A 16,750-nucleotide genomic window follows, 5' to 3' on the forward strand; every position below is an offset into this window, starting at 1 on the left:
AAAGGGGTTGTTTGTTGAAATTTTTATTTATTTTTTTTTTAAATAATAGTGATGCATCGAATGTTCGGCCGAAAATAGCAAAAAAACACTTTCGGTGTTCGGTGGAATAAGTGGGGAAAAAAACAGTTAATAATGGCGTGTGATGACGCAATCAAACAGCGAACAGCTGGAGTGAGGGAGCGAGCGGTGTTAAACCCAGCAAACATGTCAGCATGTCAGGTCATTACTTGGATGTGGGGAAAAGCAGAGGACACGAGAAATGATCCAGGCTGAGTTGGATTTCGAAGGTGTCAACTTGTGTTTACTGCCCGCCAAGTGTGAGTTTTTACCTCCACAACACCACAAAATGAGCAGAGAAACGGCGGAAAGTTGCTGACGAAAACCGTCAGTTCAACCCGAAATGGACAGAGGACTACTTATTTATTTTACCGTCGCATGCCAAAGCCAAGCCTTTATGTTTAAAATGCCAAGAAACCGTGTCAGTCTGCAAGGTTGCCAATATCAGGTGTCACTTTGACACCAAGCATGCTGCTAAATTCAACGCAGATTTTCCACCTGGGAGCACAGCAAGACGCAGTGAGATAGACACTCTAAAAACGTCATATGCTGGATCAACCAAGATTCTTACAGCTGCTGCTACAGCCCAAGAAAAGGCAACTGCTGCTTCCCTACGGGTGATGTTCACTTTGGGCAAAAAAAGAAAGTCCTTTATGGATGCTGAGATGGTAAAGGAGGGCGCCATAGAGATGGTGACAGAACTTTTTGCGGGAGATAAAATCAAAGAAGAAATAATTACCCGTATGAAACAAGTACCACTCTCTGACACATCGGGAGGCCGAAAGGTGGAGGTACTGTTTGATGACTGTTTTTCTGCATTACTTGCCGAACTCAAAAAAACAGATTACATGTCACTGGCTATTGATGAGTATATTTAACATTCACAATGACTAAATCTGGAGACAATTAATACATAATTCATATGTAAACTAGATATATTCAAATGTATAACACAAATGTATTATATATACATAGGTCTTCGTCTTTGAGTGCAAAATACATTTTGAAAACCCCCAAATTTTCAAATTGTGCGGCCCTCTCCATACAGTCCTTTTGCAGATGTGGCCCCCGGCCGAATCTAGTTGAATACCCCTGCTCTACACGCATGACTGCACCCCCGTCCATCATAACAACACTATGGTGAAGTTTGCTGACGACACTACAGTGGTGGGGTTCATCTCGGGGGGGGGTGAGTCTGCATACAGAGACTAGGGGGTACGGCTGTCGTCGTGGTGCAGAGACAATAACCTCCCCCATAACAGCTCCAAGACCAAAGAGCTGGTAATAGACTATAGGAGGAAAAAGATAGAGATTCCTCCGCTCATCATCAGCGGGGATTGTGTAGAGAGGGTAGCCAACTTCCGATACCTGGGAGTCCACATGGAGGAGAACCTGACCTGGAGTGTGAACACCTCTGAGCTGCTGAAAAAGACATCCCACAGAGGCTGCTGGTTCCTTCTACCGAGCCTCCATCGAGAGTATTCTGACGTACTGTATCTGCATCTGGTACAGCAGCTGTACAGTAGCTCAGAGGAAAGCACTCTAGAGGGTTATCACGACCGGCCAGAAGATCATCGGCTGCCCTCTCTCCACACTGGAACACCTCCACCACTCCCGCTGCCAGAAAAAAGCCCAAAATATAATAAAAGACACTTCACACCCCAGACACTCACTGCTTGAACTGCTGCCATCTGGGAGGAGATACAGACTCATGAAATCGAGGACAAACAGACTCAAACACAGCTTTTACCCAACAGCAATAAGCACCCTTAACAAAAACAGGAACTAATGTGCAATAACAATAACAAAAATGATTGTATGCTATGAGGTTCTTGTGGGGTCCGTGTGTTGATGTGTGTGTGGAAGGGTGAATGTGTCTAGAGATATATATATTTATTTTATTTGTTTATATTTTTTCTTTAAACCTAGTTTACTAGCCCAGCCCTGCTCTGACCTGACGTGGCACTAATCACCCTCCATACCTTGCGGTGACTTCATTTCTGCCTCCCTACCTTTTTCAGAAAGGTCACACATTATGTGTCTTAGATTTTTGTTTAACCTTGAAAAAGAAAAATAATCAAAGTGCTTCCTGAACCGATGTTACCTTTTTAGATTGTGTTTTGACCCACACAGTTGCTCCACTTGTGCAAAGATGTCACAGTTTGGGGATTCTGTGTTCGGTGATAACTGGCCTAACTTTTAAGCATCTAGAAAGTCTTATCTACATGGTACTGTTGTTCAAAAGGTGAATGCTGAAGGATCCATATCAGGAAGTAATTGAAGTAGATGGTCTGTATGGATCACGGTCTCCCAGGACTTCCATCAGAATTAATTACTGTACATCTGTCATTCAGCCGTGCGTAAGTCCTAGTATAACCTTCCCAAGAAACATTTCTGCAAGGAAAGGCAAGTTTATTTATATAGCACAATTCAACACAAGGTAATACATCAACATTAAAAGCGGCAAGACATAATTAGACAGTAAATAACAAATAAAATGAAATAAAATGATAAGAAAAGAGGTAAAATAATAAAAAGCACAAGTTGTTAAAAGTAAGGGCAGTAGAATACAGCAGGTAAGTATTTAATTTAGGAGTACGCTTCAGTAAACAGTAATGTTTTTATCCTGATTTAAAGGATCTACAGTTGGAGCAGACCTCAGGTCTACAGGAAGTTTGTTCCACCGTGAGGAGCAGAATAACTGAACGCTGCCTCACCTTGCTTGGTTCTGGTTCTGGAAGCACAACAAACCAGATCCAGATGAACCTCAGGGGTCTGGGAGCTTCATAGGGAACTAACAGATCCAGATGAACCTCAGGGGTCTGGGAGCTTCATAGGAACTAACAGATCCAACATGTATTTTGGTCCAAGACCATTCAGGTCTTTGTAGACCAGCAGGAAGATTTTAAACTCTATCCTTTGACTCACTGGAAGCCAGTGTAGTGATTTCATGACCGGTGTAATATGGTCCAGTTTCCTGGTGTAATATGGTCCAGTTTCCTGGTGTAATGAGGTCCAGTTTCCTGGTGTAATATGGTCCAGTTTCCTGGTGTAATATGGTCCAGTTTCCTGGTGTAATGTGGTCCAGTTTCCTGGTGTAATATGGTCCAGTTTCCTGCTGTAATATGGTCCAGTTTCCTGGTGTAATATGGTCCAGTTTCCTGGTGTATTATGGTCCAGTTTCCTGGTGTAATATGGTCCAGTTTCCTGGTGTAATGAGGTCCAGTTTCCTGGTGTAATATGGTCCAGTTTCCTGGTGTAATGTGGTTCAGTTTCCTGGTGTAATATGGTCCAGTTTCCTGGTGTAATGTGGTCCAGTTTCCTGGTGTAATATGGTCCAGTTTCCTGGTGTAATATGGTCCACTTTCCTGGTGTAACATGGTCCAGTTTCCTGGTGTAATGTGGTCCAGTTTCCTGGTGTAATGTGGTCCAGTTTCCTGGTGTAATATGGTCCAGTTTCCTGGTGTAATATGGTCCAGTTTCCTGCTGTAATATGGTCCAGTTTCCTGGTGTAATATGGTCCAGTTTCCTGGTGTAATGAGGTCCAGTTTCCTGGTGTAATATGGTCCAGTTTCCTGGTGTAATGTGGTCCAGTTTCCTGGTGTAATGTGGTCCAGTTTCCTGGTGTAATGTGGTCCAGTTTCCTGGTGTAATATGGTCCAGTTTCCTGGTGTAATGTGGTCCAGTTTCCTGGTGTAATATGGTCCAGTTTCCTGGTGTAATGTGGTCCAGTTTCCTGGTGTAATATGGTCCAGTTTCCTGGTGTAACATGGTCCAGTTTCCTGGTGTAATGTGGTCCAGTTTCCTGGTGTAACATGGTCCAGTTTCCTGGTGTAACATGGTCCAGTTTCCTGGTGTAATATGGTCCAGTTTCCTGGTGTAATATGGTCCAGTTTCCTGGTGTAATGTGGTCCAGTTTCCTGGTGTAATATGGTCCAGTTTCCTGGTGTAATGTGGTCCAGTTTCCTGGTGTAATATGGTCCAGTTTCCTGGTGTAATATGGTCCAGTTTCCTGGTGTAACATGGTCCAGTTTCCTGGTGTAATATGGTCCAGTTTCCTGGTGTAATGTGGTCCAGTTTCCTGGTGTAATATGGTCCAGTTTCCTGGTGTAATGTGGTCCAGTTTCCTGGTGTAATATGGTCCAGTTTCCTGGTGTAATGTGGTCCAGTTTCCTGGTGTAATATAGTCCAGTTTCCTGGTGTAATATGGTCCAGTTTCCTGGTGTAATATGGTCCAGTTTCCTGGTGTAATGTGGTCCAGTTTCCTGGTGTAATGTGGTCCAGTTTTCTGGTGTAATGTGGTCCAGTTTCCTGGTGTAATGTGGTCCAGTTTCCTGGTGTAATATGGTCCAGTTTCCTGGTGTAATATGGTCCAGTTTCCTGGTGTAATATGGTCCAGTTTTCTGGTGTAATGTGGTCCAGTTTCCTGGTGTAATGTGGTCCAGTTTCCTGGTGTAATATGGTCCAGTTTCCTGGTGTAATATGGTCCAGTTTCCTGGTGTAATGTGGTCCAGTTTCCTGGTGTAATATGGTCCAGTTTCCTGGTGTAATATGGTCCAGTTTCCTGGTGTAATATGGTCCAGTTTCCTGGTGTAATATAGTCCAGTTTCCTGGTGTAATATGGTCCAGTTTCCTGGTGTAATATGGTCCAGTTTCCTGGTGTAATGTGGTCCAGTTTTCTGGTGTTTGTAAGGACTCGGCGTTCTGGATCAGCTGCAGCTGCCTGATTGATTTCTTGTTAAGGCCTGTAAAGATGCCGTTGCAATAATCCAACCTACTGAAAATGAATGCATGAATATGTTTTTCCATGTCTGGTTTAGACAGAAAACTGTTACAGATAAGCTCTCTGACTTATCTGTAACATCTACTGGCTCACCTCAAGGATGCGTCCTTTCTCCTATGTTGTACATACTGTATACAAATGACTGCTGTAGCACTTTTGATAACTGTCTTATACTGAAGTTTGCAGATGACACTGTCATAGTGAGCCTGCTGAATAACTGAGACTTCACACGGTCCTGTGTTTGAATACTTTTTGAAATGGTGCGAGGAATCTTTTTTATCTTTGAATGTCTTAAAGACAAAGGATATGTGTATTGACTTCAGATGCGTGCAGCCCTCTCCTGTAAGTAAAGTGATTGAGGGTGAAGAAGTTGAAATTGTTGAGTCCTATAAATATTTAGGCACTATTATTGACAACAAACTGTCATTTGGAAAAAATACAGACTCAATATATAAGAAAAGCCAGCAGCGCCTTTTTTGTGTTCGAAAAATCTCTAAATTCCAGGTGGATTCTTCCCTGATGACTATGTTTTATCTTTCTTTTATCAAATCTGTTATCACTTTTTCTTTTATTTGTTGGTTTCAATCTTTTAAAGTCAAAGACAGAAATTTGCTCAATAAGGTTGTCAGTCTAAGCAGTAAAATCATTGGGTCGGCTCAACAAACTTTACAAGAACTTTATAACAAACAGCTGATCAAGAACCCCATATTGTCTGATTCTCACATCCCTTAATAAACAGTTTCAGTTTCTACCATCACTTACTGCTTAGACTCCCTTTTGCAAAGACAAACAGATTCAAACACTCCTTTGTTCCTCCGCTATTGTTCTTTTAAATGCCGGAAGGAAAAGGTAGTGGGTGAAAAAGCCTTCCCTCTTAAGCTTAGGTCTGTACTATGATGTGTAACCTATTGTAACTTATGTATATTTTATGTATATTTACCATTGTGTGCTTCTCCTGTCGCGAAACTAATCGCCCCCTTGGGGACAAATAAAGTAATTGATTGATTGATTAATTTTAGCAATGTTTTCAGGTGGTAATAGGCAGATTTAGTGATAAACTTTAGATGGCTGTTGAAGTTCAGGTCTGAGTCAATAATTACACCCAGATTTCTGGCTTGATTTGTAGCTGTCAATGACATTGAGCCAAGGTGAGCGCTGATCTTTTCCCTTTCATTTTTAGGGCCAAAAATGATCACCTCTGTCTTTTCTGCATTTAGATGGAGAAAATTCTGGCACATCCACTCATTGATTTGGTGAATACAGTTAATCAATGAGATCAGGGGACTGTAGTCATGTGGTGACACTGAAATATAGAGCTGTGTGTCATCGGCATAAGTATGGTAGGAAATGTTGTGATGTTCCATAATCTGAGCTAGGGGTAGCATATAGATGTTGAATAGAAGCGGTCCGAGAATGGACCCTTGAGGAACCCCACATGTGATCTTGGTTGTCTTAGAGTCATGGTTTCCTATTGACACAAAGAAGGCCCTATCTTGCAGGTAAGTTTTAAACCATTGAAGCACAGTGCCGGTAAGTCCCACCCACCTTTCCAGTCTGCTGAGAAGAATGTTATGATCAACTGTGTCAAATGCAGCACTGAGATCCAGTAATACCAGAACAGAGGATTCGCCTGCCTTTAAATACTTACAAATTAGAAGTTTCATACATGCTCAAAGTAAAACTTGTGCGGAACCGCCATCATCTGTTATTGAACAATTTACAGTTAACCATTTACAGGGCAGGGGCCAATTATCAAAGCTATGTAACGTATGTCTTGAATGGTTCGCAGGAAAGTTCCCATTCTTATTTATCCTGTTGGAGGAATGATCTACAACTAGATATATCCACAGAAGAATGGGAGAAGGCCTGTCATCTAGCCCAAACCCAGAGTATTAACACAAGAGGCAGATTACTACAATACAAATGGCTCTTTACAACCTACATTACTCCTGTTAAGCTAAATCATTTTAATCCCAACATTCCAGACAATTGTCCTAAGTGTAACATAGAAAGAGGCACTTTGCTTCATTGTATATGGGAATGTAAGAAACTCCAGGAATTTTGGAAAGATACCCAATGATTCTCATGAACAAAGATTAGATGACAGTTAATTGCTGTTTATTTTCAATGCCGCTTTTCTTGTGACTTTGATTACACCAGTTCATTCACTAAAGTTAAGCCTCAGCGCTCCAGCACCAGTAATAGTTGTCTTCCTGCCTCCTTCAGGACCAAGCAGCCTTTGGTTGGTGCTGCTGCTGCTATTCCTTCAATTACAGATTTAGAAATGTATGGACTTAGTGAAAATTAGAACAGCAATAATAATGTTCAAAGCAAGAAATAATGCACTGCCTGAAAACATTCATGTAGCACGGCGAGTGCCACGGGGCCCGACCGACAGGATAGAGGAGGACACGGAGTTTAGTGCAGAACCTTTTATTACAGCAAATCACCGCCACACGTGCACAAGCATCACACAGCTCCTCAGCAGCAGCTCCTCCGACCAGCATACCCAGGCCCTCGCTGCTGTCCAGCTCTGCCTTATAAGGCAGGCAGGGTGGAGCGCGGCAGCCACTCAGGCGGATGGGACACAGGTGCGTGTCCCATCAACCTCTCCACCCTGCCACAATTCAAAAATGTTTCAAGATAAATAAGGAAAATATCATCTAAGAGGAAAACTACATTTTAAACAAACGTGTGTACGTACTGCTCTTAAAAGCACGTGCTTATCAGTCTGGGGGGGAACTTTGTGGAATGGTCTTGATGAAGAAATCAAACAAAGTTATAACTCTATACAGTTTAAAAACACATACAAGAAAACTATTCTAAAATAACTCAATTTACCTTGTATGTATTTCTTTTATTATTATTCTGTTCCTTATTTGATACATCATATATGATACAAATGTAACTCCCTGCATTCATGGCTGGTCCTGGATCAGCAAAGAAGTTACTGGAAATTACATTCTTGAGTTTAGGATATTGTAGGAGGCTAGTTTCATTATGCCATGATCTTTGTTTATTAACTGTTTGTGTTGTATTTCTTTTTTTGTTATTTCTTTTTTTCTTTTTCTTATTTTATATTTTCTATGGCATATATGATATAATGAGGAAGGGACAGGACTAAATAAGCGTTCTGCTTCCTCCTGTTCCCTCTCCAACACATTATTTTGCTGTTCTTTATTTCTGGATGACAAAATTATTATTTTTTTTTTTATATTTTGACGCTTTTAATTTGCTGCCGATTTGTTGTTGTTCGAGATAAAGCCAACAATAAAACAATAGAAATAAACTTTAATTTCACTTGAACAGAACAGAATGATTCAGGTCCGTGACCTTCATTTGCTGCGTAGGAAAAGTTCAAGTGTCCCCCCAGCACTTCCAGCGCAGCGTGGACACACACCCGTACGTCCATTAACAGAGGATTTCCTCCCTGGTTGTAGTTTTTCCTAAGTTAGTTCCTTTAAGTGACTGTACATTTGCAAGATGAGGAAGACCAGACGCTGTTCCGTCATAAACATTTTATTTTACAGAGGATTCAGATAAAGAGAGACGGTGGACAGAAGCAGATGAGCAGCAGCATCTTCAGCAGGACAGGAGGACGTGACGGCGTCCTGCCAGAGACACAATCATCTGTTAGTTCATCAACACGGGATGTCAGGGAATCAAGGATACTAGTCAACATCATCCTCACCTGCTGTTGTCATGGCTACTCGAGGCCGTTCCTCACTTTGTACTCGTGCACGTCATCGCTGTGCTGCTTGAAGAGCTGCAGGCAGAAGGAAACAAGTTTCCCATCAGTCACACGCACCAGCAGGATTTCCTCACCAACACGTCCCGGCGTTACACCGTACAGGCCAGCAGTCAACCCGCTGGCCTGCAGCTCTGCACATTTCAGGATTAGGGTTGGGGATCCATTCCCATGTCAAGAATTGATTCCATTCCGATTCTTAAAATTCAGAATCGATTATCAAGATTTGATTGGACCCAATTGAATTCCGATATTGATTTGGGTTAGTGTTATTAAAACTGTTTTTTGAGCTGTTGCATGAATTATATGACTGTGTAGTTCTGCAACATATGAATACTAGTATTATATTGAGATTCAACAGCAAGTATTGCAGCTAATGATGCTGTAAGGACCAATCAGCTCCCAGAATGCTGATAGAACTGCTTTCAGAAACATCGTGGGTCAGAATTATCAAACAGATCCAGGGAGGAAACAGAGACGGATGAAATCAGTTTTAGTTTTTCCCACATTCAGTTTTTATTTTTTCCATTTTTGGGTTTTTAAGTTTTGAGAGAATTTGGTTTTTAGCATTTTATGCAAATTTAACCTCAAGACAATATATAAAGTAATGAAATATAGACAATTTATGCAATTATAACTGAAAATTTTAATGATTTCATACCCTTACTAGAGCCCCAAAAAATCTTGAAAATACAAAAAAATTGTCACGTAATGATGGAAATTTTTTTTTTTAATAAAATCAATCTTTAGACATACAAATCGATTTTTAGGAATTACTATGAGAATGGATTTTGAATGGGAAAATTGATTTTTTCAACACAGGCCTACAATCAGCCCCCTGGCCTGCACCTCTGCACAGTTCAGGATCCAGCCTGATACCCCGAGCAGTAAGTGGAAGCAGCAAAGTGTCCTGGCCTTGGTGGTTTTGAGAACAGATGCGAGCCAGAGCCAGAACCAGAACCAGAGCCAGAACCAGAGCCGTGCCACATGCAGGGAGCTGCTCAGAGAGGCTTCTGTTCTCTGGTGGGTGAGCGGTGTCACAGCAGGGCTGAGGAGAACTGTTGCTAAACACTATGCTCTTCAGAATCTGGGTGCGCTCGCATCAAAGCCGGGGAATCCCTTCATTTTATAGCATCACATAAACATCCAAACATAAAACACAAGAGTCTAAAACATACTACATTCCTCCATTCTGCTCTCAGAATAAAGCAAGAACCTTCATGCATCTGGTCTGGGAATGGCAACCTGTTTTAAACTTCTGGCAACAGGTTGCAACTGCATTATCCTCTAACAGTACAGAATATTCCAGTAAACCCTCAAACATTTATTTTATATAATGTATCCACAATTAATGCTTCACTATGTCAAAAACTAATTTTGCTTGCTGGCCTAACAGCAGCAAAAAAGATAATTGCAGTAAGATGGAAACCCCCACACATGCTTAACATCTCCCATTGGTATTTTACTTTTCTTGATATTATCTATCCGGAAATATCTACAGCCCCTATCCATAATGCAAAACAACTAAATATTTTATTTTGGCATATGGCAGCAGATCAAATTAAAGCCAAACTTGAAAGATGTATTTTAAATTGATATAGACGACTTTGTTGCAGCTATCCTGGTCCAGTTTTTCATATTATCATGTTTTGCCTTTGTTTTATTTTGTCCTTTTTTAGTTTGTTTGTTTTTAATTGTTATATTATCTTTTTTTTCCTGTTTTCCTTATTATTAATTATTAATAATTTTCATCGAATGCTTAGGTCCGAGGGGTGTGTGAAAATATGTGTATAATGTTTGTTTAACATTATTGTGGATGCCACCATTTATAATTAAAAAAAAAAGAAATATAAATAAAAACATTTGATCACAAAAAAACATACTCCATTCCTGCAGTTGTTGATCAAATCAAAGTGGAAGTGATGTGATGGACTGTTCTCTGTGACTGATACCTAAGAGATGGATGATGCTGCAGCAGCTGCAAGCGCTCAGCGCTGCAGCAGAAACGGACTGATCAGAATGATGTGGCTGCTCCAGGGAGCAGCTGCTCCACATGTATGTGCGGCATGCAGGATCCATGCAGGCCACGCATAGCCACGTTAGTGCAACACTGCCACACGCCAACATCTTATCAGCGTTGTTGGGATACGATGATTGATGTTCTAGATGCCTCCCTGCTGGAATCACAGCTGACTCATTAATGTTATCACCAGCTTGTCATCGAGGTCTGGACCACTCTGTTGGTGACAGCTGTTTGTATCACGCTGTGAGCAGTACTCTAGTTGTAAAAAAAAAAAATCAGGGGGATGGTGGATTTTATCATATGGGGACAGATAATTTGTGCTGATTACAAATAATATAATATATTACAAATAATAGCAGTGACCAAAACACCTGCAGAAATACTGCAGGAATGACATAGCAGCAGTTAAATGCAGCCTTCTGTAAGCTTTAAATATCCACTGGGCTTACATCAAATACATCAAAACACAACAATAAAAAACACTTTTCTGAACTTATCAATATGACTCTGTCCTTCACAGGATAAGTAACATGGATCACTGCAAAAACTCAAAATCTTAACAAGAATATTTGTCTTATTTCTAGTTAAAATGTCTCATTTTAGTAAAAATAAATCTCATTACACTTAAAACAAGACTCATCACTGGAAAAAAAACTATTTTCACCTGTTTCAAGTATTTTCACTTAAAATAAGTAGAAAAATCTGCCAGTGGAACAAGATTTTTTTGCTTGTAATGAGAAGATAAATCTTGTCCCACTGGCAGATTTTCATACTTATTTCAAGTGAGAATTTACTTGAAACAGGTGAAAATTGTCAAATAAGAAAAAAAAAAAATTCAAGACAAAATTACTGGAACGTTGTGTTTCTGTTAAAAGGTATTAGTTTATAGAACAATCTGGATACAGAAGCCAAAGAATGCAAATCAAACATTACATTTAAAAGAATAATAAAAGCCAGTTTGATGAAGAAATATCATGATAATTGTTAAGTTAGGTGGCTTTCCTTTTTTAAGAGAAGAATACGACTATCTGTGTGTGACGACAGCTATTTTTTGTTATTTTATAACTTTGTTGTAGTTTTGATTTTTTATTATTACATTAATTGAAATTTGATTTCTTAGGAAAAAGGGACAGATAAAATAAGCTTATTCTTCTTTCTGTTCCCTTTCATTCAAGGAAAGAGATTTGTTTGTAATTATATTGAACTGTTTTGTTTTTCTTTTACTGAATGAAATAAAGAATAAAAATGGAAAAAAAAAAAAAAAAAAAAAAAAAAAGAATATCCACCAGCAACTATGGGTGCTGGGACCAGCTTCTGCCCCTCTGCTGTACAGCGTGGTGAACAAATCTACACAACACATCGTTTCCCAGCAGCCGCTTTAGCAAGGCCCACTGCTCAGCAGATCCCCCCTCTCCCCCCTTTACAGAAATGAGTGGTTAGTGGTGATCGCCATGGAGATTTCCCCATTGTTGGACTGATAACATCATCCAGTCCGCCTACTTCCACCCCCGGATCATCAACCGCCTGCGCTCTTCACTCCTAACAGCGCAGCACTCTTGGTTCACTCTCTGCTCACTCCCGCCTGGACAGCCCCCCCGGTCTCCCCTAGAACCTCCCACTGGTCCAGAACACTGCTGTCGTGCATGAACGACTTCAAATGAACGCCTTCATTCAACACATTCATTTGAACTGAACGCAACATGTTTGCAAATAAAGAACTTGAACGTGAACTTGTTCATTCTGCAGATCATGAACTGGAATTTGAACTGTTCAGATTATGTGAGTTTCAGCTTCACTGTTTAGGTCCAATTATTACGGAATAATCCTTCTTATTTCACCAGCGGGCGGCACGCACATTTAAAATACTGGACGAGACGGCGACTTTACACTACATTACCCACAATGCAGTGCACACACTAGCTCCATGGCAACGGCGGCTCGAGCCCGGTGCATCTTTACATGACCAGTGAAGAGAGAGACGATGAACATGAATTATTCATCTTTAAACTATGAGAACTGAATTTGAACTAATTCGTGAGAAGTATTAACTTGCACAACACTGCACCAGACTAATTAAAGAAATCTAATTAAGTTGCCTGATTTTCATCCGCAGGTGACGTGCAAGGCAACAACAAAAACAGTGTGTGTGTGTGTGTGTGTGTGTGTGTGTGTGTGTGTGTGTGTGTGTCTCTTTACCAGGCCCCATAGGAAGACAGACGTGCCCAAGGCCAGTCCCACACGCAGCCAGTTGGGCTTTGAAAAGTCCGGCTTGGAGCTTGTGAACGCAGATCTGGACCCAACTGTAATGAACAAAACCACATAAACAAAACCAATAAACAAAAAAATACCAAAACTTGTAATGTAATGATGAAAAAAAATAAATAAATAAAATCGATCTATAGACATACGAATCGATTTTTAGGAATTAAAATGAGAATCGATTTTTTTCAAAACAGGCCTAATGAAATGTGCACTTTGTGTGGAGATGAGTCAGAGACGATTCTCCATTTGTTTTGTGTTGTCCCATCTGTATTTTGGAGGGACATGGGAAAAATTTATCTGTGATAAAACTGGATAGTCCTTCACAATCACACCCAAAGATATTATCTCCAAATTTGAATGTGATGACAAACCAATATGCTTTATAACAAATCTTATGTTTCAGATGGGTAAATTTCATATTCATAAGATTAAGTTCTCCAAGTCCCTTCCAAACTTTAATATATTCACAGTGGAATTAAACTTTTATATAAACACTTTAGAGCTAATGTCAAATAAGAAAAGTCAACAAACACTGCAGTAATTTAATAGCTTACTTTCAGTAACTCCAGAGTAAGGAGATATTTTGTGCCTAATTTTATTTTAATTTATGTTATCTTATGTTTTTATATTTTGTATTATCCAATTGTAAATATCTACACTGAGAAAGATTTTATTTTACATACAAAACAAATGTTTGTATGCCTGCAGTTTTTCAATAAAGTTTTGGGGGAAAAAAAGAATGATGTTACTTTTTGCGGGGTGGGCATGAAAACATAGAAGCAATGTCCTTTTTTCTTTATCATTTTAATTAAAATCACAGAATGAACCAAACACAGACAAATTCAATTCAACACTTTACATCAAATCTACTACACTAAGGGCCCGATTTACTAAGATCCTAAATAAAGAGTACTAAATTGCGTGTGCACTGAAAAAGTTTGCACGTGCTGTTGTTGTGTGTTTTGCGGGTGATCAACTAAGATTGCGTGCGCAATTGATAACAGGTGCAAACCTCAGTATTTAAATGAGGTGTTGCGTGTCTTACGGTTTGCGGCGCAAACTTTTTTCTACGCCGTCGATTTAACGCGGAACCATAATTCAGGCGAAGCTGCAGTCTGTCTGCGCTGATCACTGACACACCGGGTCGGAGCGGATTTGGTCATGATGTTTAACCTGTGTTTTGTGATTAATAAGCACGGGTTTTAATTAAATGTAATTTACGAAGGATGATTTCACGTTCAATAAGATAAGTAATCAATAAAATACAAATTTTGGCACAAAGGCTTGGCCTGCTTGTGGGCGAGTGGAGGGGGGCACAATAAAAGAAGGTGGCAAGATATAAGGCGAAGAACTAAAGAAAAAGTGGCCTTTAATAAAACTTGTGCAACCATTTTTAAAATAGCATGCAGCAGAATAAAGACTCTCTCTCTGCGTATTCTTTGATTTTGGATGTCGCCTCCTTGCCACAATAACAGCAGCAGCAGATTAGCACCTTCCTTTCGAACGTATTAAATACAGACGCAATCACAATACGCGCATTTACTTTCAGGCTTGGTAAATCTCATTGCGTGTGGTAAATTACCCTATTTGCATCTTCTCCTCCCAGTATTTAGCGATTTCTGGCGGGTACGCCCCATATTGATTATTCATCAGGGCAAAAGTACTAAATGGATTGCGTGTGCTATTTTGCGCATTTGAGAGGCGCAGTCGTCTTTGCACGCTGTTAGTAGATCAGCTGGCACTTTGGTTTGCGGGTGCTGTCAAGTTTGCACACGTTTTTACACACGCAAACCTTTAGTAAATCAGGCCCTAAATCTACTAAATAAAATAAATAGTGCGGTCTCTGCCATGTGCCAAAGATGTAAAATAAACACTGGAGATCTTCTCCATATGCTCTGGAACTGTCGATTAAAGATGCTTTCTGAAAATACGTTGTTAAAATAATCTCTGACATTTTAAAATCCCATATTCTTGATCCTAAAGTCTGGATACTGGGAGATATCAGTTCACTAAATATGACTTATCATAAAAAATACTTCATTCTGCTTGCAGGCACTGCGGCAAAAAATTTTATTTTAAAAAACTGGAAATCAGAAAAATCCCCAGCACCTAAACAGTGGATCAATGAACTTGGATCACATAGCACTCCAGAAAAAATACTGTAATCCGTTAGAAAAAACCCTAGGGACTTTGACCTTATTTGGGGACCTTTTTGGGATTTTTTTGCCTTTATTGGACTAGCGAATGATCTGAATCATCTACTGCATTAAAGAATGTTTTTTCAGGACTTATTTATTCACTTTATTATTCATTTGCTCCAGTATTGATATGCATATGTGAAAAGAAGCTAAATGATTTTGAATGATGTAAAGTATTGACCATATGAGGGAGAGAAGGGGAGAGGGGTGTGTTGTTGTTGTATGTATGTGTGTGTATATATATATATATATATATATATATATATATTTTTTTTTTATTATTTATTTATTCTTGTTTAATTATTGTTATGAAAAGTTAAAAACGGGGGAAAATTTGATATGTCTATTTTTATTGCCGTCAATAAATATATCTATAAAAAAAAGAAAGTCAGAATGAGCAGTGGTAAAGAAGAAAATTAAAACGCAGTTTGAAGTTATTGTTAATTGTACTTATGAGTCAAAATGCAGCTTTTTTCTGATAATAAAAAGTATTTTTTGCTAATCCATTTTAATTTGAATTACCGGTATGCCTTCCATTAATATCGAGCTGAGAAACATCCCCTTTAATTAATCACAACTATTCATTTAACTGTTCACTTCTCGAGTCAGTGTGGATGTCCTGACTACTAGGGGACATTCATTACCCGGTTTATTAAACTAAAGTGTACAGAAATCTGTTCAAAAAGTACTAAATCGAGCTGTTTTATCACAAAGATGCACCAATGTGTCTGAGAATGCTAATGCTAAGCTAAGGTCAAGCTTCAAAACAAACACCCAGAGACAACACACGCCCAAAAAAACGACCTGTACAGTTATTAATCTGCAGAACGGTCCCGAACTTACCTCTGTGAACGAGGACAGCCCGCGACAGGAGCCCGCTGAGAGACATTTTACTCTAATACCGCTAGTGTCCTGGGACTGGGGAGCCGACTATCTGCGATCAACTAGCCCGCCTGCAAGACCGAACTAGAGGAACACCGAGAAGTCGATCGACTAGACTAGTCCGCCTGCGAGACCGAACTAGGAGAACACCGAGCAGTCCAACGTTGTTAGAGAAACAAACATGTGAACATAAATGTGAAAAAATAAATATAGAAATGCAAATGTTAATATTTAAAATTGAGTATCTATGAAATGTTAATGTCTAACTTTAACAACATTTGATGCGCTTCATTCCAGTTTACTTTAACAACTCAAAGGTCCTCTGTTTGAAAATAAGTTAGTTTAGTTTATTTCGAACATTTAGAAAAAAGACAAGAAAACAAATACAGGTGGGCATTCCACCACATAAAGAAAAAAAAAACAATATCAAAACCCATATTTCAAGTTACATGTTGAAAAGGAGTGGGAGGAAGTATACATTTATTTAATCGAACCCCCTTTCCACAACTAAAAATAAATTATATGTCTGTATTTATTTTATATACTATACACTAATTTGTATAAATATATATCAATTTTACAAATATAACCTATTTAATACAAGATGTAAGCTCTATCATAAATATAATATAACTATGATATCAATATAATACGTATATCTAAGTATATAAACATACAAAGACAACATGACTAAATACCAGAACACACACAGCTGCTGATCTTTAAACACAGTCTTCACTTTTATACCTCAAATAAACCATTTCTTTATTTCTTCTTAAATTGTTTTATGTTTGTAC

The 16,750-nt window shown here is 39.3% G+C and overlaps 1 protein-coding gene across 1 annotated transcript; it reads right to left on the reverse strand.

Annotated features, from left to right (window-relative positions):
* Positions 1–8,343: 8,343 nt before the first annotated feature.
* Positions 8,344–16,064, reverse strand: ndufc1 (NADH:ubiquinone oxidoreductase subunit C1). The gene is made up of 4 exons (XM_061726424.1): positions 15,915–16,064; positions 12,808–12,911; positions 8,532–8,606; positions 8,344–8,451 (listed from the first exon to the last, which is right to left on the reverse strand). The coding sequence occupies exons 1-3, from the start codon at positions 15,958–15,960 to the stop codon at positions 8,547–8,549; spliced, it is 210 nt and encodes a 69-aa protein (XP_061582408.1). The 5' UTR covers positions 15,961–16,064; the 3' UTR covers positions 8,344–8,451; positions 8,532–8,546.
* Between the last annotated feature and the right edge of the window lie 686 nt (positions 16,065–16,750).

The sequence above is a fragment of the Cololabis saira genome, chromosome 7, assembly GCF_033807715.1.
Source record: "Cololabis saira isolate AMF1-May2022 chromosome 7, fColSai1.1, whole genome shotgun sequence".
In the NCBI taxonomy this organism is placed as follows: Eukaryota; Metazoa; Chordata; class Actinopteri; order Beloniformes; family Belonidae; genus Cololabis; species Cololabis saira.